The sequence below is a fragment of the Rhea americana genome, unplaced genomic scaffold, assembly GCF_003343005.1.
Source record: "Rhea americana isolate MKP2758 unplaced genomic scaffold, rheAme1 scaffold_7, whole genome shotgun sequence".
NCBI classification, from domain to species: Eukaryota; Metazoa; Chordata; class Aves; order Rheiformes; family Rheidae; genus Rhea; species Rhea americana.
In genome coordinates, this window is record NW_028186867.1 from 9491671 (window position 1) to 9513554 (window position 21884).

General features: G+C 36.4%; 1 protein-coding gene across 2 annotated transcripts in view; it reads left to right on the forward strand.

Annotated features, from left to right (window-relative positions):
- The window catches only part of ATP10A (ATPase phospholipid transporting 10A (putative)), a 116796-nt gene that overhangs the window by 58999 nt on the left and 35913 nt on the right, over positions 1–21884 (forward strand). For both annotated transcript variants that reach the window (XM_085321522.1, XM_085321524.1), the window contains exons 3-7: positions 6371–6456; positions 13028–13134; positions 13244–13375; positions 15828–15961; positions 17599–17851. In XM_085321522.1, coding sequence (XP_085177648.1) covers positions 6371–6456; positions 13028–13134; positions 13244–13375; positions 15828–15961; positions 17599–17851 — 712 coding nt within the window. The remainder of the gene's footprint in view (positions 1–6370; positions 6457–13027; positions 13135–13243; positions 13376–15827; positions 15962–17598; positions 17852–21884) is intronic.

The following is a 21884-nucleotide window of genomic DNA, read 5'->3' on the forward strand; positions in this document are numbered from 1 at the left end:
AAGTTTCTGCAACAGTAAAGTAGGGCAGGTGAATAAAGGAAAGCATTTTAATGCTATGTATTATTAATAACACTAGCAGGCCATTAAAACACCCATATAACACGCGTTCAATGAAGAGGAATATGTTGTTTGAACATGGTGTAACTGTCAAACTAAATCATTTGGCAGAGCAGCATGTTTTGCTTCTTGAGCTATGACAGTTCGGTACGGTTGCCAGCAGAGCCAGAACGGTTGGCATTTCACTGTCGAGATTCAGAATGATGTTACAGCTGAGGCTCCAAAGTCTCCTTTTTTTTTTTTTTTTCTTTTTTGTGACAGGTCTCTACACTTACTTCATCTCTCTACCTCTTGTTTCCCACTCATCAACAGTCACCTGAGAGATACGGGGCGGTGACTTATTTTAAGGGAAATCTTAAAGAAAACACTTTTCCTTTAGCATACCATTATGTTTTCTTCTCCTGTATACATTTCTGCTTCCCTCAAGAGACACAGCCCAATTATTCAGGACCTCAAGTTATTGTTTTAAATGGAACTCTTTTCAGGTTTAATTGGTTTTAGTAGAGCATTAAAGCCTAGTCACAAAATCCTTTACATCTGCAATTTAAACTAACTTTCATTTGATGTTCAATTTTGAGAGAATCAATATTTGCAGATTTCTACAATCTGCAAAAGTCTGCTTATGTAAGGAAAGTAAGTCTTCCCATTGCTGTGTATAGAATAGGAATATAGTTCCTAAAAATTTAAGAAACTGAAACAAGTATGATTTATAGGTAACTTCAACTTTTTTCCTAGTAAGAAAACTCCTGAAAAAATAAAATATGTTCTGTGGAATCCTTGAGTACATTAAATTGCTACTAGAAGAAGTACTATCTGTCCTTTTGACAAGTTTCAGCCTTTCAGAAAATACTTATGATTTCCTAAAAGGTCAGCACTTTTTCAGAAGAAGGCAGTGAACTAGCTTATGTTACTTCGGTGAAATCAAAATGAAAGCCTGGTATTTGAGGAAAGTGAGGCTCTAACTATTGAATCAAGTCCCTGCTTCTCTCTTTTTTTTTCTACTTTTTCTCTCTTTTTTTTCCTTTTTTTTTTTGTTTTTGGTATGCCATGATACAGCATAAGAGTTAAGCAAGAGTTGTCCTCTTTTTCTTCAGTAAGTGCATTATTTCATACTGCAGAAACCTGAAAGATCTGTTCTTAAAGTGGTATTACTAAAAAAGAATTCTTACACTAAAGTAGTTTAATAATAATCAGTGACTGAAAGCTTCCAAAATACAGAACATAAACATCCAGAGTGTGGGGATATACATGAATGTTTTTGTGCATTCATGGTTGACCAAATGATGTATTTCTACTTCTGAAATGCTCAAACCTTATGGGAAGAAGTGATTGAAATCTTTTTTCACATTTTTCAAGACCATATTCTGACTTAAGAGAACTGTGTTGTACCATGATAGGAGCAGCAACAGGTTCCTGGTGTTTTGACTGGCCACACATCACTGGACAAGACATGCCGCCAAATTTATCTTTTCATCCGCTATGTGCAGGCCTGTGTTCATTCGGTTATTCTGGCAGCATTTTCCAACCAGCCAGCCATTCCTCCAGAGGATAGGCAACCAGACATAATTTTGGGGTTTAGTGTTTGAAGTAACTTGCATACTGTAGTTAGTATACGCATAGTACAGCTTGGAACCCCTGTTGTACTGTTATAATGCTCTGATACCATGATTGTGATATAAAATTGAAACTGCACTGGAGGAAGAACATCAGGCTGAAAGACCAACAGAGCACTAAATTGGAGTGCCTGTGAACGATGCTTGCATCTGTGCTTGCTGTGTCAAAAAAAAAAAAAAAAAAAAAAAAAAAAAAAAAAAAAAACAAAAAAAAAACAGGGACAATACCTAACATTTGGAAAAGAGCTGCAGCAGTTGCAGTGACAGTAATCATTTTGCTAGAGCCTGCAAGTACTAAGATAATGTGAACCACATAGACAGAGAGGTTTACACTAGTACTGTTAACCTCAAAAGAAATGGAAATGTGTTCATTTCCTTTTTCAGCTTCACAGAAGCCAAATTCACATTTCATGACTCCTGAATACGCACCATCTTTCATATTGTAGCTCTTTCATAGTCTCAAAGAGAATTTGAGGTTCATTGGAATGGACAGGGAGAGCACAAGTGGAAATATGATTGTGCAGCCTTAGACTATTAATGCAGGAGCATAAACTTTTAAGTTCTGGTTGTTGTTTCTTACTTTCTGTTAAAGAAATTGGATATGCTTGACTTTGCYTAGACTTTGGCATACATGGTGTTCATGTCAGCTTTTTCAAAGTCAGCACTCACTGCCTTCTGGCCCTTCTTCTAGAACTCTTTTCTCCCCAAGTGGCCTTCACATATCCTTTCAAAGAGTATTTTGCTGTTTCTTAACATTGATGAGTTTGTGCTCCTAATTAAGTCCTACTTAGCAGTAAGAACTCCACCTTAAGTATAAGCAAGGTATTTTGCCTTGATCATGTTTTGCAGATACTCATCCTCAGAATTAGTGCTGACAAAATTTAAATTGCAGCAAAGGGAAAACAGGTTAAGAAAAAGATTTGACTGACATAAGCATAATTTAGCTCTGGCATTTGCCCTGCTACAGTTTTGTGAAATATTTGAGATAGTTTATTTGCAATCAGCAAATCTCTCCTAGGATTTTATCAACTAGGAAGTCAATTGACATTCAAATCAACAGTGCACAAGCCACAAGTTTGGGAGATATACAAAGGTATCATATGATAGATGAGACACCATCACATACCTTCAGAAAAGAAAAAATGCCTGCAACTGCTTTTTATGAATGACCTGATCTGGCTGATGTACACTGGGAGACCTTGAGAACACCAAATAAGTCAAGTTTTCAGGGAGACAGAGCTTTGGAAAGCCTCAATGCAGATCAAGTGAGGCTAGGCATGGAGCTTTTCATCCCTCTCAAGACTGGGACAGCTCTAGTACCTAGCAGTTCTATACATTAAAAGAAAGACACCAAAAATTAGGCACATCAGGCAGTTGCTGCACAAAGCTCTGGGGAAGTACTGTGTTTGACCGTATTTTGTTGTTGGGGTTTTGTGTGTCTTAACAGTGACAGAAATTCCCTGAAGGAGAAAAATCAAATTAGTGGCAGAGTGTTTTTTTTTTCATGGACTTGTACCCAGAAAACAACACAAATGATACTTTGTGGACTATAAAACCAACACTTTACTTTCCTTCTAGCTACAGCTTCCCTTAGCTATTAATACATGAGAGAGTTATCATGGTTTGTTCCACTTGCTGCTGAAGTGTGTGTAGCAGCATAAAAAGGAACAAAATTTTGATCATTGAGAAAGCTTATGTTGACTTTGTGCTTCTTTATAACCACTGAAAGCAGTTACACATGGGCAGCATTTACATATTTTCCCATTAACCAAAAGATATTTTTACATCAAAATGGTGTCATCAGCTGTAATGGAATATGGTGTATATCTACACTTCCATTTCCGAAGGAAGAGATGGAGCTATTTGATTTACTAATAAAACAAAGAGCTTTTGCAATAAATCAGAATTTAGTAGCTTTGTTCCCTTACGTAAACTACTATTCTGATTGAATTTCTCCCCTCCCAGGTATTATCTGATTAAAGACCGTAATCATATATTTCAAGTTAATTGTAACAGAACACAAATACACAGACAGTTAGATTTCATGATAAGGGACTTTTAGTTCCAAAACTGAGTCATAGAAGAGAAGAACCCAACAAATAGAGCAGAAAAGCTACATTGTAGTAGTGTGGAAGTAGGATAGGTTTAGTCTTGTCTGATCTTGACAAGATCTTTGTTTTGTGAAGACTTTAGCTCTACATTTTAAAGGTGTGGGTTATTTTATTTGTGAAGTTACTGGCCTTGTCAGGTATTCCGAGGAGAAAGGAAATTCAGTCTATAAACTTCCAATTGCTGGAGAAGTTAATGTGTCTATACAGCTCTGAAACCAGACTCTCCTTGCTGAGTTCAGCAAGGCCATAGAAAACCTTCATTTGGTTAGGTTGGCCTTTGCTTTTAGGTGTCTCTAGGATTCCCTCTGAGGCATTCATCAAAGGTACTAAGATTTCTCATTTAAAAAAAAAAAAAAAAAAAAATCAATGAAAATTTGTGTGAAACAAACTAGAGCTTGTAACACTGCTGCATATGATCATAAAGGACAAAAATACTTGTCTTTCTGGTCCAGTCTTTTCCTGCCAATTGATGAATGCAATTTAAACTACAGTGGTGAATCTTCTTTAATACAGCATTAGGCAGACAGACGGTATATTATTGAAAAACCATGAGTGAAGTTTGTGTGTTATTTTTCCTGGACTATTTCTTCTGTGAAGAAACATACTGAAGTAAGGAAGGAAAAGAAGATTGTGCTCTGGGGCAGCCGAGCAGGTGTTTGTTATGTAGATAACACAGACTTTACAGCCCCATAAGCTTTGGCATCGCTTGGAAGACATTTACTTTCTACAAAAAGCTCAAGCAAAGCCAGCTGCCTGGTAGTGCTGGCTGCTAGCGTAGTGTCTCTGCAACATGAACCTTTGAACGCTGGAGGCAAGGACACAGGCATAGCGCGCAGTTTAAGTGCTGTGGTAACAGATTTCAGATGCCAAGGCCTGAAAGCTTCCTGATGGCTGTTCTCACTAGTGAGCGAGTCCTTCCTTGTGACTGCGAATGTCTGTGCTGCTCTGAGGTTGCGACTGAGGAATAAGGGTCAGAGAGGATGAATGCGCAGCTTTGCGATGTCTGCCTCGTCCCTAGTGGCGTTCTGTGAGCCTCCCTAGAACGAGGYGCTCCTTGAGTGTTCCCAGCACCAAACTTCAGTCATTGAGACAAAACTAAGACTGACCAGGAAAAACATCTAATGAGCTTAAATAGCAACAGTATGTAGTGCTGAGAAGGCCATCTGGATTTCTTGCTAAGGCTTAGGTATCTGACTGCCTATTTTGACATAATTTAGGAAGTCTGAATCTCAGCATAGTATTCTTCTTCCTCAGAGCTGCCTGTTGTTTTTAATATTTTTTTTCCTGTTTACAAGCTGAATTCAGCATCTAAAAGTGATTATTTCCTCCAGTGGGCTGTAGCTGTCTCTAGATGACAGCCCATCTTCAAGGTTTTCTTATCATCTCCTGCTTCTTGAAAATATTGTAAAGATTTCCGAAGGTGTCAGGTGTGGGTGGTTTGAATTACCTCCTATATACTGTAAGTCTGTCTTTCTCCCAAACATGGTTGGTAGAAAAATAAAGAAGGGGGTTGACAGTGATGCTGGCATATCCTCTAGTTCTTTTACCTTTTATTTACAATCTATTTTCTTCCTCTCCTTCTGAGTGGAGTCAATATTAAATKTTTTTTGATATATCTGTGTTTTTCAGAAAATCTGGCAATGAGACTGTTTCTCTGTTCTTTGATTACTGATCCTTGGCTGTTCCCATAATGTGATCTAAAAGACTGTGCTCAGGGACCTACAGCAGCTGCTCAGTAGAACCATTATAAAAACATAACATTTTCTGTGTTACAACTGTTGAAAACTTAATAATGTGATGATCCACAATTAGTATTTTCATTCAGAAGATCTGTGAAGCAGTTTTTAAAAGGCATTCCTCATTGATGGAGACAAACAGCTGTCTCAGCAGCACCAGAACTACAGACCTCTACTGGTTTCACTATGTAGTTCATTTAGTCTGGCCTATCCATCTTAGTTTGGAAGACGGAAGACCCTTGATTTATATTTAACAAAATTAAACAATTGTGCTGTGATAGGACATTTTTCCTCAGGCCAAGAAGTTTGTAACTGTGGGTAAACATCTTGTATGCACAGTCAGCAAAAATGCCACCTTCAGACTAATTAGCTAGAGAATCAAGATTTTTAAGTGTTAATTAGGAAAAAGATAYTCTTCTGTATGTGAATAATTTTCTGTAGTAGATTAATTTATCTGTGTTGACATAAAGCAAGTAAGAAGTCTTACTATATCAAAAACTCACACTAGCCTTTTTATAACTGGCAATTTATTGGCTGATGTTGTCCTAGATTTGCAATAGCTCCATTTGGACATTATGTGTAGTGAAACTTCTGAATATTTTGAGCCTTCCCAGAAAAATCTTGATTTTTTCCCCTCTAGATAAACTTACGGAACAAAAAATCTTTTTTGTAAGGGAGATTTTCCAAGTCACCTGAGGAATTTTATTACCTGTGTTCCTTTGATTTTTCAGTGTCATTTATATGCTTTTGAAAAGCCTTAACTTTGATATATTATAAAAGCTAGCGAAGAAGGCAGTTCTGGCTRTAAGTTGCAAGTCTTTGCACTAAGTGATTGATACTTTTATTATTCCAGGACTCAGAATTTGACCCCTTGAAGTTCACCAGTGTCATTGAATGTGAGAAGCCAAACAATGACTTGAGTAGGTTTCGAGGTTACATGTGAGTATTTCATATAATATGCTTTAGTATATACTCCTTCTTTCTCTAATACGGGATAAAATACAAGCTGCTTTGGTTTGGACTATGTTCTGCCCCTCACATCATCATCACTTCTGAATGTCTAGAGAAGGATATTCAAAGCTCTTTTAGAGGATCTTCTCTTCAGAGACACATGAGCCTCACATTTCCATTCCTTYGGATGGATTTAGTTGCCAGCCTTGATCAGTTTACACTCTAGAAAACAAATGCATGAAGCAGTGAAGTTACAGACACTCTTTTCCCTTTCCCTCCCTCCACAGATCAAAACAGACCATCTGGAAATGGGAGGAAATAGAAAACCAGGCCAAAAGAGCCAACAAACAAACACAGTCTGCTATACGTTATTTTTATGAAGATGTGTCTGTTTGGTGTTTCTTTTAAAGTAAGTGTCATTGAGGAAAATCAGAAGGTGAAACTGATATTTCAGCTATCCTGCTTTTCTCTTTCTCTCATTCAGACAAAATTAAGCAACTAATTCACACTATGAGTGTGCTTGTTCATCACCATGCAGAATCACATACAGCCACTTGACTTAATTCTAACCAAACAGAACTCCCTTAATAGGATGCTCGTCTCTGGCCCATTAGTTGTGCTCAGTGTACAGAGCACTTTGCTTCTAACACACAGCCAAGGACTGTGCTATGTGGGCATGCATTCTTGCATGACTTTTCTTTTTTACAGTCTGTGACCACATGCAGGCTGAGAGACCAGGATACTTAATTCTTTGTCTAAATTTTGATGAAAAGAGTTAAGTACACACTACTTCTGTTTAGAATACAATGATTTATTATCCTTATGGATTAGGAATGGTAAGCAGTATTGAATTGCATAAATGGCACGAGCTGAAATTGCTGAGGCTTGAGGAGCTTTTTATGGTTATGCTATTTATCAGCTCAGTTACTACTCTCAGATGTCAGAGATTGTGTAGGATGTACTGTCAACTGGTGTAAATCAGGAAAGCTCTTTTGAGGCGACATCAAGTTGTGCTGTGGGAAGATGTGTTGCTTTATTTAACAGCCACCAAGCCCTATAGTTCATTTAAAGATAAAAGTTCAGTATTAGACATTACTGCATGAGGGCGTGTAACTGTCTAAAATGATAGAGAGCTTTCTCTACTGCAGAAATGACATTTCCAGATACAAAAAAAAAGAAAGTTTGGCAGCTTTTCTAGCACACTTCATATGTGTTGATCTTAGTCCCCAAAGTATTGAACAAAAGTAGAATACAGCAGGATGTATGCACAAATTTGTCTTYCATTATGTATTTACTTATGTACTCCATGTGGAAAATGCATGTAACATTTAAGTTACTCAAATTATGTAGCAGATAACATGGAAGCCCTTTGTTCAAGATAAATTCTAATTTATCTTCTCAATGTTTTATCTTTTCATGTTTTACAAATGAAGTGGATGGTTTTTGACATAGCAAGAGGTCAGACATCAGTTGTGAATATGGCAGAAAGCATCAGGTCTCATCAGCTGTGCTGCCAGAGATTTACGACTAAAGGAGCATGTGGTATTTGAAGTGAAAAGCAGGCACTGACTCTCAAAAATAAACTTTGTTTTGAAAGATCCTAGATTCAACCTCCCAGTTTGTCAAGAGAAAGAGGGTCTTTTTCCTTCTTTTATTCTTTTTAGATTTTCTTCATTGGTATCATGAAATCATGGGTCTATTTCAAATCATATGTTAGCAAGATGGATTGTAATTAGTACATCTGAATTGAAATATGTCATTGTCATGTCAAAATCAGATCTTAATCATGTCAAAATCTTTCTGATAGTCAGTGCTTGAAAGACAGGTTCAGATAGCTCTCAGCTGATCAAGTAGTAGCTCAAGTAAAAAGAAATGTTATTGAAATTTTTAAATAGGGATGCTGTGAAACAGTAGACTTTCAAGAGATCCATATTAAAAAGCTGTGCTGACACATTACCGTCAAAATTTGCTTTGACCCCTTCGTAGGTTTCCATTTTAGAAGATGACTATTTTTTTCTGTTTGAAATATGAAAAGCACCTCTGGTTCCAGTGGCTATGCTGACAGTTTTTTAGGGAGTCAGAAATACGTGTGTGTGAGTTGTAAACCGGTGTTTGGTGGAGGGGAAATTTCGTTCCCCACAACTAATCTGAAATGTGATCACTATAGATAACCAATGTAACACAGGCAGGCCAGGATGACAGGAGACATGATAATATAAAACAGCAAAAATACTACAAAACGTTCTGCGACAGGCCTGGTCATACACTTCCCTATGTCTGTAGATGTGTAGCATACTCTCTGTGTGCAGATGGGCAGACAGACTGGCTGTTCTATGCAAGCACTTACTTTAATACTGTTTTGTAATTTCTGCACCTCATATATGCCGAGCATGTTTCCTCATTTTTATTTCCCGTAGAAGAAGTCCTCTATGTGAAACGAACAGAATAAAATCTAGCATGCCCCCTGCCTGTTTGGATCTAGCCAGGTTATGTACAGTATGCATGGCAAACATTCAAAAATCCTATGCCGGATTCCAGAAATAACAAATTTGGGCTTTAAAGTCTCTTCTCACTCTTTTTGTGAGTGTATGTGCAAGGGAAAAGGAGAAGGGGTAGTTTGTATTCAGGCTTTCCAGCTTTTCTCTGAAAAACAGATCTTTTATTATTAACTTTAGACAAGAACAGAAATCTTCATCTAATCATGTGATGTCAGAAGACTTGCCTGGAAAATGCCAAAAGGAGTATACAAGGAGTGATAATAATATATGAATTCATGTGTGCATTTCTACTTCAAAGCTTGTCATAAATTTACAGAACAGTATTAATAAAAAAGCGAATAAAAAAGCGAGTATTAATAAAAAATGAATCAGACTTATTCTTTTATTTAGAAAAGTACAAATCTGTTTCTTGATATCCCTTTGACYTGCTGCAATGACACAACCTCTTCAGAGTCCGGAAGGTTCAGACTGATGATCTGCGCTGGGACTAATGAGGTTTAAGATTATTGAGTCTTTGGGATTATCAAGGAGCAGGAAGTAATGACTGCTCCACCATTTGCTTTGTAAGGACTCAAAACTGCTCAAGGAACCAGAGAGTGAGAGAAAATACTTGAAAAAATATTTGAATATAATTTTGATATGTCACCATGTTATTGAACGCCAGTGAACAAACCAGTAAACAAACAGGCAAAAATGCCATAGAAGGCTGAAATGAGCTATCATAAGACTAATTTTTGAGTTACTGTATTAAACTGTGAGGCTTATTTCTATACAAACACTTCCTYACTGCTGTAGTAAAGTGGTAGCTAACTGCATCTGGTGAGCCCATTTCTCATAATATGTGGTGTGTGTGTATTTTAGATGTTTATATACAGCGTGTTGGTGACATCCATGTGAGAAGTTGCAGAGATAAAGGGTAGTGCACCTGTGCTTACCAACACATTTACATGGGGACCAGCCTTCACATTCCAAACTTCTGAGCAGCTTCAGCAAGCAACTCTTTTAAATACTGACAGAGAAAAGTTTCCTTCTTTGCCTCCAAAACTATACTGACCTGAATTCAGAAAGGGGAAAAACAGACTGTTCAACCTCTGTAACAGGCTTAAGGTTTATAGCTCTGCAGGGCTAGAAATGGGATCTAAGCCAACTCAACATAAGGTTGTAGCCTTGGCAGGTTTGTTACCAGAGTGGTTTATCTAGCTCTAGTTTTCATTATTTTTTAATTCAGACCTTCAGGTCTGTAATTTTGTTTTCCTTTTATCATCTGTGCCTGATTGGGTTATATGTATGTTTGGTTAGTGAGTCACTGAAAATGAGGTACAGACAAGAAGGAAACAATGAGTTTCAGTTCATCTAGCTTATGTCTCACAAATTTTGATTTTATCCATCCTGTTTTTTAAAGGTCTGTGAGCAGTAGGTGATTTAGGCAACTTCATTTGGCAGTGAAAACGTAAAAAGCAGTACCAAATGTGTATAACGATAAGATGAGCTTTGGTGAGAAAGCCCAGTCTGTGACTAAAGGCTAGACTGGCGTCTTGGCACCAACAGGTCAGCTTCAGATGTTGCACCGTTGCTATGGAGTAAGTTCAGATGTTGTRTAAGGCAGGATAATAAGAGCAAATATGTAATTGTATAGAACACATATACAATTAATTGTATATAAAAGTTATCATGTACAATATACCTATCACAGTCCACAGTTACTGTTATGCGTAATGAATGGATGAAGGTTATAAAATCATCAGCCAGATCAATTACTTCTTAAGTAGGTTTATCTTTAAAAAGTCTCTGTATTAGCAGGAGCTGTAACTATGATTTGGAGACTTTATTGGAAATTCAAGCTAGTGTCCTAATGATTTATGAGAAAGGCTAATGAAGAATTCAGTATTAAATAGCAGAGGAATGGCAGAATACTGGTAACTATAATTTCTGCACTATGTATTCATTAAGGAGTGATTTCCCGAAGTATAAGCCCAGCCAAATTCAGGTAATTCTCAAACTGGCAATCAGTATTTACAGGTACTGTCATGCTACAAGAGGGCTGCTGGGCAGTCTTCAGTTTTTGAAGCTCCATTGACAAAAGGTGAGGCATTGAATTAAAGAGGTTTACTGAAGAGGACAGAAGCAGAACTTGCAGCCTCATATCTGCAGGACTGCAGAGAGGATGGGTTGAGCAGGGGAAATTCTCTCCTAATGAAAAAAAAGCTTCACTTTTACATCAATCGTGCAAACTTGATGTTAGCTGTTTCCTCCTCTGTTCATTTTTGGTCTCTAGTCAGATGTTATCACTGCTGCAGCCAGCTCAGTTCTCAAATCCACCGCTGCTTCTCCATTCCTTCTGAAAAAAGCTGAGCATACTTGTTAAAAACCCGTGCTTTGAATGTATACTGTGAGCTCTTAGAAGCATGGAGTGGGTATATTACATTATCCTGAAATAAAGAGGACTGTGTATATATATATACATATATGTGTGTATGTATATAGATACATTAAAAAGTGTGCACATATGTAAAGCATCGACCACAGGCTACTTAACATAACCAGTTCCTTAGTCTGCAGCTGGTCCTGCTGATACAGACTTCCTGCTCCTTGATAATCCCTGCTGATATAGGGAGGAAAATATGGAGGATTTCCAACTATCACTATTTTTTCTTGCATATCTCAGGATGCTTGGTACAGTTCTTCAAGCCTGAGATCCTAGAAGCGTGTGCTAAAGATAGAATTTAGGTTTTCATTAAAAAAAGTTCTAACGGTCAGAGAAAAGTGTAAATATACAACCCAGGTATGAAGGCTCGGAAAACAGGAAGCAAATAAAAAGAACTCAACATTTTTGTAAAAGTTACAATTTTAAGCCAGTTTACAGATTTTGTGGGACACAGGCTACTCAAAATGCTCTAAATCCAGGTAGCCATAAAGTTTGACATGACAACAAGAGCAGTTAAATCAGTCTGTTAATTTTGCACATTACATTTTTCCAGGATTTCTCATAAAACTCCCAACTTTTATTAGTTTTTTTATTGCATTAGGTTTTTAGAAGGGATAGTTTTGATGCTATGTAATTTAAGGCCAAACATTTAAATATTTCAGACTTTGCTTTAATCTGCTCTGAGGCATTAGGATATTGCAGTCTATTAAATGAAATTTTATTCATTCAGAGAAGGTCTAGAATGATTATTTGATTTTTTTTGTCTAATAGAACATTCTAATGCTATTTTTTAAATGTTGTTGTTATTATTTAGCATTTCCCTTGTGACAGTTAATGCTCATAAGGCTACTTTCTATTCTTCTTTGTCTACTGAAATTTGAGTCAGTCTGTATACAGTAGAGAATTAGGAGTTGTAGTGGAAAAATGTTACTTAGTTCCATTTTTCTCATGTGTTCCAGTGCTAGTTGACAATAATCGTAAGGGTGCGTGCCATTTCTTCTTTCTTAACCACTCAGTGAGGCTCTCGGAAAGGAATCTGTCTTATTCTCACTGATGAACCAATGGAATTTTTCTTGCTTTCCCTTTCATTGAACCAACATGTAGTATCCCTGACACATCATCCCTAGTGTCACTGCTTCTGAAACACTGTCCTTTCCCAAATTCACCGTATTTCCTTCTAGGAGTTCTTTAATACAAATGTGTATAGTATGTAAATCATATGCATTGCATATCTGCTCTTACATGGACAGGGTTAATTGTGATTGCGCAGTCAATCTGTGCATGCTTAAAAAGTCCAATGCAATTTCAAAGTTGTAGATTTGACCTGCATGTTTCTAGTAACCATTCTTCCCATACATTTGCACATCCAATAGCCTAGTCAGGGCTACTGCTACTGCTCCAACTAGGCTGCCAGACTTTTGGGATTCCTGTGTAGGTATTCTCAGTTTTCGAAGGTTGCCAGAGAATCTTCCAACAGAGAAGAGGACACATCTAAGGAAATACCTCACCATCAGGCTGACATGACTTCTTAAACTTTGAATATGTTTCCTGGGCTTCTRTTAAAGAATAGTAAGATTGAAAAAAATTTAAACTTTTTGACATGCTGTGCTTTGTTCTGTTTTTAAATCTTCTGCAGGATACATGAAAGTGGAAAAAAAGATGGATTGTTCAAAGAAAATCTTTTGTTACGTGGATGTACCATTAGAAACACAGAAGAAGTAGCAGGAATCGTAATCTATGCAGGTAAAAGTTGCTTTTCATTTTTCTGCCTAAGCACACTACCCTTCTTAGAGTTTACTTAAAATACTAACAAAAATCCATATTACATCATTTGATGCAATTGCTTCTGCAGGGCATGAGACCAAAGCTTTATTAAATAATAACGGACCCCGTTACAAACGCAGTAAGCTTGAAAGACAGATGAATGCTGATGTCCTTTGGTGTGTCCTCATACTTCTAATCATGTGTCTGTTTTCTGCCATTGGTAAGTGTTCTTTAAAAATAGAAGCTTAAGTAACATACTCTCCTAGGATTGATGTGCTTTGCTATGTCAGAAATATATGTATCTGCCAAAACATGACATCCATTTAGCTGCTTCCATACGATCTAATTTTTTTTTTGTATTTTCTTTCTTTGAAATCAAGATGTCTTGATACATAAGCCAATCTAAATTACTTCTTACCATCAGACAGATATATGCTATTAGTACCAGAGATATGAATGCTTAGATTCTACTAGCCTTTATAACATCAAAAAATGTCGAGTCCAGAAGCCACTTTATATGCAGTCCTCTTAAAACTACAGGTGGTAGAGTGTAACATGTCATTAATCAGACAACAAAGTAATGTATGTGCAGAGGGTAAACATAATTAGCACCCTGCTATTTCCCAGTACTGTTTATTAAATCGAGGGCACAGTGTACAGCATTTACTGACTGTCCCTAAGGCTGCAGCTTTAACATAGAAGAAATACATAAAAGTCCAAATCTGCATAAATCCAATTAGAAGACTCTTTAGATTTCATGAAATGTTTAAGAAAATGATGAGGTTCAGGTTAAAACTCTTCAGGCTGTTTTTCTATTCATCTGTGGGAAAGAATTGAATTTTACATTTGGCATCCAAAGTGATTGTTTATATATTGCATATGAATTTCATATTCTTGATGTTTGTGTGTTCTGTAATGTTTGGTATGTGAGTAATACGGGCACAAACACTGGAATGTTTCCTAACAACCATGATGCAGTTTAATAACAGTCTTATGTCATTTTAATATCTCTCTGTATGCCTTTTTCCAGGTATTGTTAAGGGTTACTTAAAGACAAGGGTTTAGAGCTGTGAATGAACATACTTGTTTCCGCTGAGTTCACGACACCCTCCATGTCAGGGAGCTCTGATGTTGGAGGCTCTGATGAAGTCCTGTGGTAGGCTTAATTGCAGGCAGTTGCTGCCTACGCCTGTCCATTCTGCTGCTCCATCAGAGGTGATTGCCCTAGAGCACTGGCAGCAGGGAAGGTGCCACAGTAGCTTCAGTTCAGCTTCAACTACTGTGATGCAGACTGTGAGAGTGTGTGTAGGTGACACACAGATACACCTTTCATTCTATCACTGTTACTACAAGCATAGCGATCATCAGCAAGGGGACTGTGCAAACTACTAGGAGTGGTAACATCCAGAACAGCTGAGACAAATTTGCTAGAACATTTAAAAACCAGAAGTGCCTGGTGCTTCAAGAAATGCAAAGTTGTTTTCTGTAACAGTCAGGCAATTTTTTTACTTTCTCTYGGGAAAATGTAAAGGAGGCATAACACCTCAATAATTCTGTTGAAAATCTCAGAATATTTATAAAACAAGTCTTGACATAGTTCATTGTAAGTGTGGGACTTCAATTTTTGCTCTCAACTATAAAAAGCATAGAGAAAGACATTAATATAATGATATGCTCATACTGGTGATACAGGGGAGAAATAACTTCCCTTCTTTGATTTAAGAGGGTTTTTTTTTAATTATCAAGAGTTCAATGCTGTTTTTATTTAACAAGATTTAAGGGGTAGTTTAAAATATTGTCAGATGTGGCTTACAAAGATTATATTTAAAGTAGGCTTTTTTGTCCATTTTCTGCTTTCTGATGTCATGTGGAGAAGATAATTTGAATGGTTCTTATATTGTTTGGGGGTTTTTTTGTGTGTGTTGGGTGGGGAGGGGAATTAGTGCTTGTTTTTAACCTTTAAAACAGGCATACCATCTTAGATCTCTCCTGGAAGATTTCAAGAAACTGCTGTGTATCTTGGAAGATGCTGACYGCGAATTCTAGCACTGTACTTAGAAAGGCAGCTTCTTGTCCCTTCAAGAAGAATGTTGTTTTCCCAAAGTAATAACAATTATGCCTTTAGTTATTAGCTCAGTTAATAGAAAAAGGGCTTGAGGTCTTCTGTTCTAAGATTCTCAGCTTCCATGCTGATGGCTCTGCTGGTGGTGTTATTTCATTAATTCTGCAGGCATGGTGGGTAAGATTCGTGTGTAAGATTAAAGTCTCTTTTGACTTCATCCAGCTGAAACTAGCCTAGTGATACCTGGCTAGTGATTCAGTCTAGTCAGTGTAGTTCATCTTTCATTTTAACACAACTATCCATTGAAACAAATCACTTTCTGGAAATACCTTTTTTTTTTCTCTGCAGAAAGAGCCTAAACTATCAATTTTAACTAGCCAGGTTTATTTGGATAAAGTTAAGCAAAATGAATCTTACATCATGACCTTAAGAACAGACAAATCTCTCCCAATGAAGAAAAAGGTTTTGGGGCCTTTTTTCAAAAATCCTACAGAGTAGATGAAAACAAAAATCAATTTCCTGTGTAACGCCTCTTAAAGTACAGATTCGYACCTTAAGCATTTTTTTCTTGAGTTAATTGGCATTTTCTTCTCTTTCAACTCTTCTGCAGGTCATGGCCTATGGGTATGGCAATATGGTGAGAAGAAGAAACCAATTTTTGATGTTCCAGGGCCTGATGGCAAATACTTGTCCCCCATTCTAGCTTCAGTATATTTATTTCTGACAGTGATAATAGTTTTTCAGGTAACCATGTTGTACATGCTGTCTTTTGTGTTCATAGTTTGCTGACAACAATAAATGTTCAGTATGTGCAGTATTTCTTCTCCCACTAAGTCACGCACAAAGCTCACCAAGCACTAAAAAGAAGTACATTTATTCACTTTAAAATTTAGGTATAACTATAGGAAATGTGATAATATATAACCAGAAAAATAAAACAGCATCATTAAAGAAAAAAAAAGTCTACCAAATGGTAAAAAGAGGAAAACCTCTCAAAAATAAACAGAATGATCCACACAGAAAACTCTCAGAGATGCATAAATTTTAGAAGGGAAAACCAGTTGAGAACCTTCCTCAAAAAATCCAAACGTTATATTTTATTTTAAACAAATAGGAGGAGATAGGATGCAGTAGGTTCTCTTGTGAGAAAATAAGCTTTATACTTCATGTCTACCCACTGTGGAAGAACACTGAGAAGATTAAGGGTGCTACTTTGGGTACACTGCCCAGTTAAGAACATGAGTCAATATGTAGCTTTTTTAATCTCTTCCCAAGATACATTAGAATGCCAAGAGAGTATATGGCTCTTAACTCCATATCTTAGCTGAATAACAAGCTGAGTAAAAGGTTTTCAGATCATGAAAAGAACTATATTGAATGGTGAAAGTGATGGTAAGTTAAGAGAAGTAACAGAGACTCATGTCACTGGGACATGTGAAAGTAGGCTCAGTAGGACACTAGAGAAAGGTGTATTAATGGAGGCAGTAACTCCTTTAAGAAGAGAATGAAAAAGGATGAGTTAAATAACTTTTTACTCTAAGGTAATGTTTATGGTATTGGTTAAATAAAGTTCACCACAGAATTATTTTAAACACCCACCCTTGTGCTGTAGTTTTTCTTTAAACAACCACATTTGCCAGTTATATGTCTGCCATAATTTATCCCTTACGTCTAATGGAGCAAGCTAAAAACGGCATGCAATCAGGAATTTCTATGCTGAAAAACATCTACAGAGAAAAACTGAAGTGAGATCTTTCATGGGATTTTGACAATCCTAAAGAAACTGTTGAAAATAGTTTCTAGAGAAGCTTCTTACAGTATCTCTTTCTTCAGTAATTATAAAATGTGTTCTTCATTCAAATAATCAGCAGTACAAAAGCCAAGACCAAATAGGTTGTTTCTTTGGAGAACTTTGCACTTTTAATTTTGTTTTCTCTTTTCCTGCAGAGTGAATTTGTGAAAAGTCTATTATTTATGTAGAATAAACTTGATTTTTTTTTAATGCAGAGTATCCTTTCACATTTGCAGGATTCTGACTGTGCTGATTTGTTTTTTGCTGTATTTTCCTTTTCTGGCTAGTTTCAAACTTGCGTTATTAACCATAAAAAGATTTGCTTCTGTCCATGTTCAGATAATCACTCTTCCAGACATAATAATGGATTTCAGCTCTGCAGCTGACCATAGGCTTTCCTGATCTAATGTAGCAAACGCTTCTCAAACTTTCTAGTAACTTTAGTTAGTAGGCTTGTATGCCTGTTAAAACTCTTTAAGTACATAGTCTCCTCGTGTTCTAGTCTATAACCAAGTTAATTAGATTTTACCAATTCAGTGTAGCCTTGTTTCTGTTTTCTCCTAATTCTCTTTCTTTTTATGTATTCTAGGTTATGATTCCAATTTCTTTGTATGTATCTATTGAAATAGTTAAAATCTGCCAAGTATACTTTATTCATCAAGATAAAGATTTATATGATGAAGAAACAGACTCTCAACTACAATGCCGAGCTTTAAATATCACAGAAGACTTAGGTCAGGTGCAGTTTATCTTTTCAGACAAGACTGGGACACTTACTGAAAATAAGATGGTTTTCCGACGATGCACTGTTTCTGGAATAGAGTATTCCCACGATGCAAATGGTGAGCCCATGATCTTGCTTTCTGTCTAACAGTTGTACTTTGGTTCAATCTAAAGTTTACATAAAAGTTACTGTAGTCTTAAATCAGAGAGAAAAACAAAACAAATTGCATGTATCCACTCAACAAGCTTCATAATAGCTGTTTTCAGATTATTACAAATTGATGGCTGTGTTCAGCTGACAATGACAATCTTATCAAAATACTCTGTAACATCTACAGTATGCTGTCAAGACAGTTGCAGCTTCTAAGTTTAGTTTTTGATCTGGTAAAGCACTTGAGCACATGATTAATTTAAGCAAATTGAATATGCCGTTGGTTTCAAGACTGCATTTGAAGTATATTATGTTAAATACCAATTTTAAGCATAGACAGACTAGATGATAGATTTTTAAGCATACAAGACTAGATTAGTCTCTGAATATCTGGAATGAGATTATCCTTTTGTGCTGAGAACAAAATGTAAACAGAATTGTTGATTTTCATATTAACAGGAAACATAATCTGATATAATAGCATTTTTTATGTTAGCTTTGATAGATTCTTTGTGCTCTGAGTAACAAGTGTCTGATTTAAGTTGTCTTCACTACTGCATGAACATTTTAGTTGAGAGAACATCCCAAGTATCAGGTTTTTGAAGTACTAAGAGTCATTCTTTGTCAGAAGGGAATGCGAGGATGCCTAAATGATTTCCTACTATGTGTTGTTTTTTTTTTTTTTTTTTTTTTTTTTTTTGCAATTTGTGCTAAGCTATTTTCTCCTAACATTTTGTTATTATCCTTTGTGCTATAACAGATCTTAAGTCTTCAAATCCTGCTCTGTCTGTATCATGGAAAATATTGATAACTACAGTATTGCATTCTTAATTGCAAAAATTAGATTTCTTATCTACAGAACATGTTAAAATCACTGATTAGAAAGTTTTCTTGAAGAGTCATTACAGAATTTCAGTTTACAAATAAGATATGGAATAAGAAAAATAATCAAAACAGATTGGAAAATCTAAAACGTGCCTTAAAAAGTACATGAGGTTGCCAATTGATAAAAGATATTTTGGAGTTTGGGTTTATGAAGTGATTGTTCTTTTCTGTCCTACTTTAAAGTAGTACTGAGACCTTACATTTAAGACACTTTTCTTCCAAACATTTGGGTAGTATTATTATCCCAGTATTACTGAAAGAAGAATTTAAACGGGGAGAAGCTGTGACTTCCTACCTCTACAGTCTACGTAAGACAGAGAGAATTAGGATTAAGAGTACATTTCTGGATTCCTAGTTCTGCTTGTTCTCTTTATTTATTCTTTTTTTTTTCCTGCCACTGATTGTTTGCTTGTTTAGACGAATTTCAGAGTGTACTGTGTTCCTTGCAGGAATGATAACATTACTGCCAACTAAAACAGTGTAGAAAGGGTACTTTTATAAGCACAGTATCATCAGCTGATATGGAGGCTGAACTCAGGCTCCCAGAACCGAGAGCTCCCAGAGCTTCAGATCTTTATTCTTTAAATATAACACATTTAGTATTTCTATTTGTTCATACTTTCTAGTTGCAATTTCAATTTACGATACAAATGTTAAGAAAATAGAGTGAAAATCACTACACAAAAAAAGATCATTTAAATACATAAAATGAACTAAAAGATTTTTTTTCTTTCACTTACAGCTATGTCTGTGCTTTCTTACAACTATAGTCAATATAAAATTTCCRATGTAAATTTTTTAAAATTAAAAATCCGCTTTGTGCATGGTATTTTAATCATTTATTTTCTCCTCTTCAGAAAATAGATCTTTCTGTGCCTTTCTAAGCATAAATGGTAATCATTTCTATTGATTTTGTTCCATATTCTCAAGATTAATGAGGTAATAAAAACTATTCTTCATTCACGTCTTTGGTTAGTTTCCATTCTCCAGTCTGATTTCTCAGTCATCTCATTTAGATATGGTAAGATGTCTTCAACAGTCCTGTGAGTTGTTRGGGAGTATGTCAATAACATTTCATTGCTTCTGTGCTTAATGGTAAATGATTTGTCAGCATCTCTTCTATGTTTCATACCAGAGTATTTAAGGTCTTCTCTGAGGTATTTGGGAATTACATTATAAATGATGCCATCCAGCTTTCCTCCTGAGATTTTTCTGAGGATTTCTTGAATTACAAAATTCTAAAATCTTCCACCTGACAAGTGATCCAGTGCTGCCGTATGGGATCCCCATGCAGGGATCAAGAAGATCAAGTAAAATGCATCTACCTTTTCTCATCCACTTCAAAGGTGATATATGTCTTTCTTCACTTATCTGGGTAAATATTCAGGCATAGTGGTTTGCTGCTTGGAACCAAACTCTGAGTAGTCTTTCAGATGAAGAAATGAATTCAAAATTTCTGTATGGAAGTCAAGATTCAAATGCTGAAGATAACAAGTCATTTTCTAGTGTGGTATCTTGTAGAAGCAGATTACTCAGGATGGAAATATACTTGTTCTGAGCTCTTTGGCRTAAGTTTGTTATTCTACTGTGGCTGGGTAGCAATGCCTGTTATTACAGTTGCTTGACCCTTCCCATGATAAGATCCTGTTTTCAGTTATGGATAGTTTTACAAAACGTTAACTATTTGGTTAAAGTTTTCCATGACAGATGTCTGCCTGAGGTATGAACATGGGAGATAAATTTCAGTTAGAATAGTCCCATTTAGGCATATCCAAGAAAAAGCTAAGATGAAACACACTTTTTTCCCACACTGAGAAGTTCCGGCAAACTTTAGTTTGAAATGATCTAGAGGCCCTATATTCTGGAGCTCAGCTACCCATACACACAAGGGAGGAAATTTATGCCTACGCTGGCAGCTTGGGCATTTCCTCACTTTGGAACTTTAATTTTTGTTTTAAAGTATTTTTTCTGCATAAGCTAACACTGCCATATATGTCTATTAATTACTCAATCAACAGACTTCACAATGTTTTTCTGTACTGCATTTTAAGATCTCCATAAAATCTGTCCGCTGGTGCTGCCCCGTTCTATTCTGTTCTACAGGGATTATTATACCACAGTTGTCCTCATCATATCTGAGTGCATTCCACCAGTGCAAAGCATTGCATTATGCATAGTCTGTTCTTTCCCCTTCTTCCTCTCCTTGTGTGGGAATTTTGGGTCTGCAGTGTGCAGTTTGTTTGAGTTTGGGGATATTTAAAAGGCGTATGCTGTACTATGTTCTTTTAGGGTTGGCATATTTGAGGAGACTGAAACCTTGAACTAAACTCATCACTTCATGGGTAGGTAGTGTAGGGAACAAGGGAAAGATTTTATGAATTTGCTGGAGAAAACGTTTTGCTGCAGAATGCTGTATTAGCTCTAAGTTTCTTATGGGGCTGATGGCGCTATGCCCAGGAATATTGCATTGTTTTGGTCTAGACAAGAGGTGACAAAGACATGAGTAATGGAGGCCAGTAAGTTCCACCGGTCTAGGACAGAATCTCCTAGCCAACTGGAGATAGTACAAAGTATTACTCATGGATACTGCTATATGAGAGCTTAGCACCAAGAAAGAATCCAGAAACACATCTGAGGGCTGTGAGGAGAGGTTTAAGTGTGCTCAGCACTTTTCTCACCCAGTTCGTTGAGTGAGGCAAGCTATATCAAATATATGTCATTGTTGAGGTCATCTGTAATATCTTGGTGATGGAGTATAACCTGATCAGGATCAAGCTACAGGAGTTTGCCCTGCCAATTTTGGCCCTGTGAATACCATGTTGATAGGAATGGGATTCTTGTTACCTAATTTTAGATACCTGTATTTAACATAGTCACCTAGTGACTAACATCTAGTTAATGGAGAAAATTAAGCATTTATATGATGCAATAGGATGCAGTTCATCAGACCTGTTTTAGACAACTACATTTGTTATTTAGTACATGTCTTTTTCTCTGTGTTTCAGAAGTCTAAAGACAGGTGGGAAAAAATCCAACTTCATATTTGTGGTACATATTTTCTTAATTTTTTTCCATTGTTTCCTTCCAAGGTCCTTCCTGATTTGGTGTGTGAATTC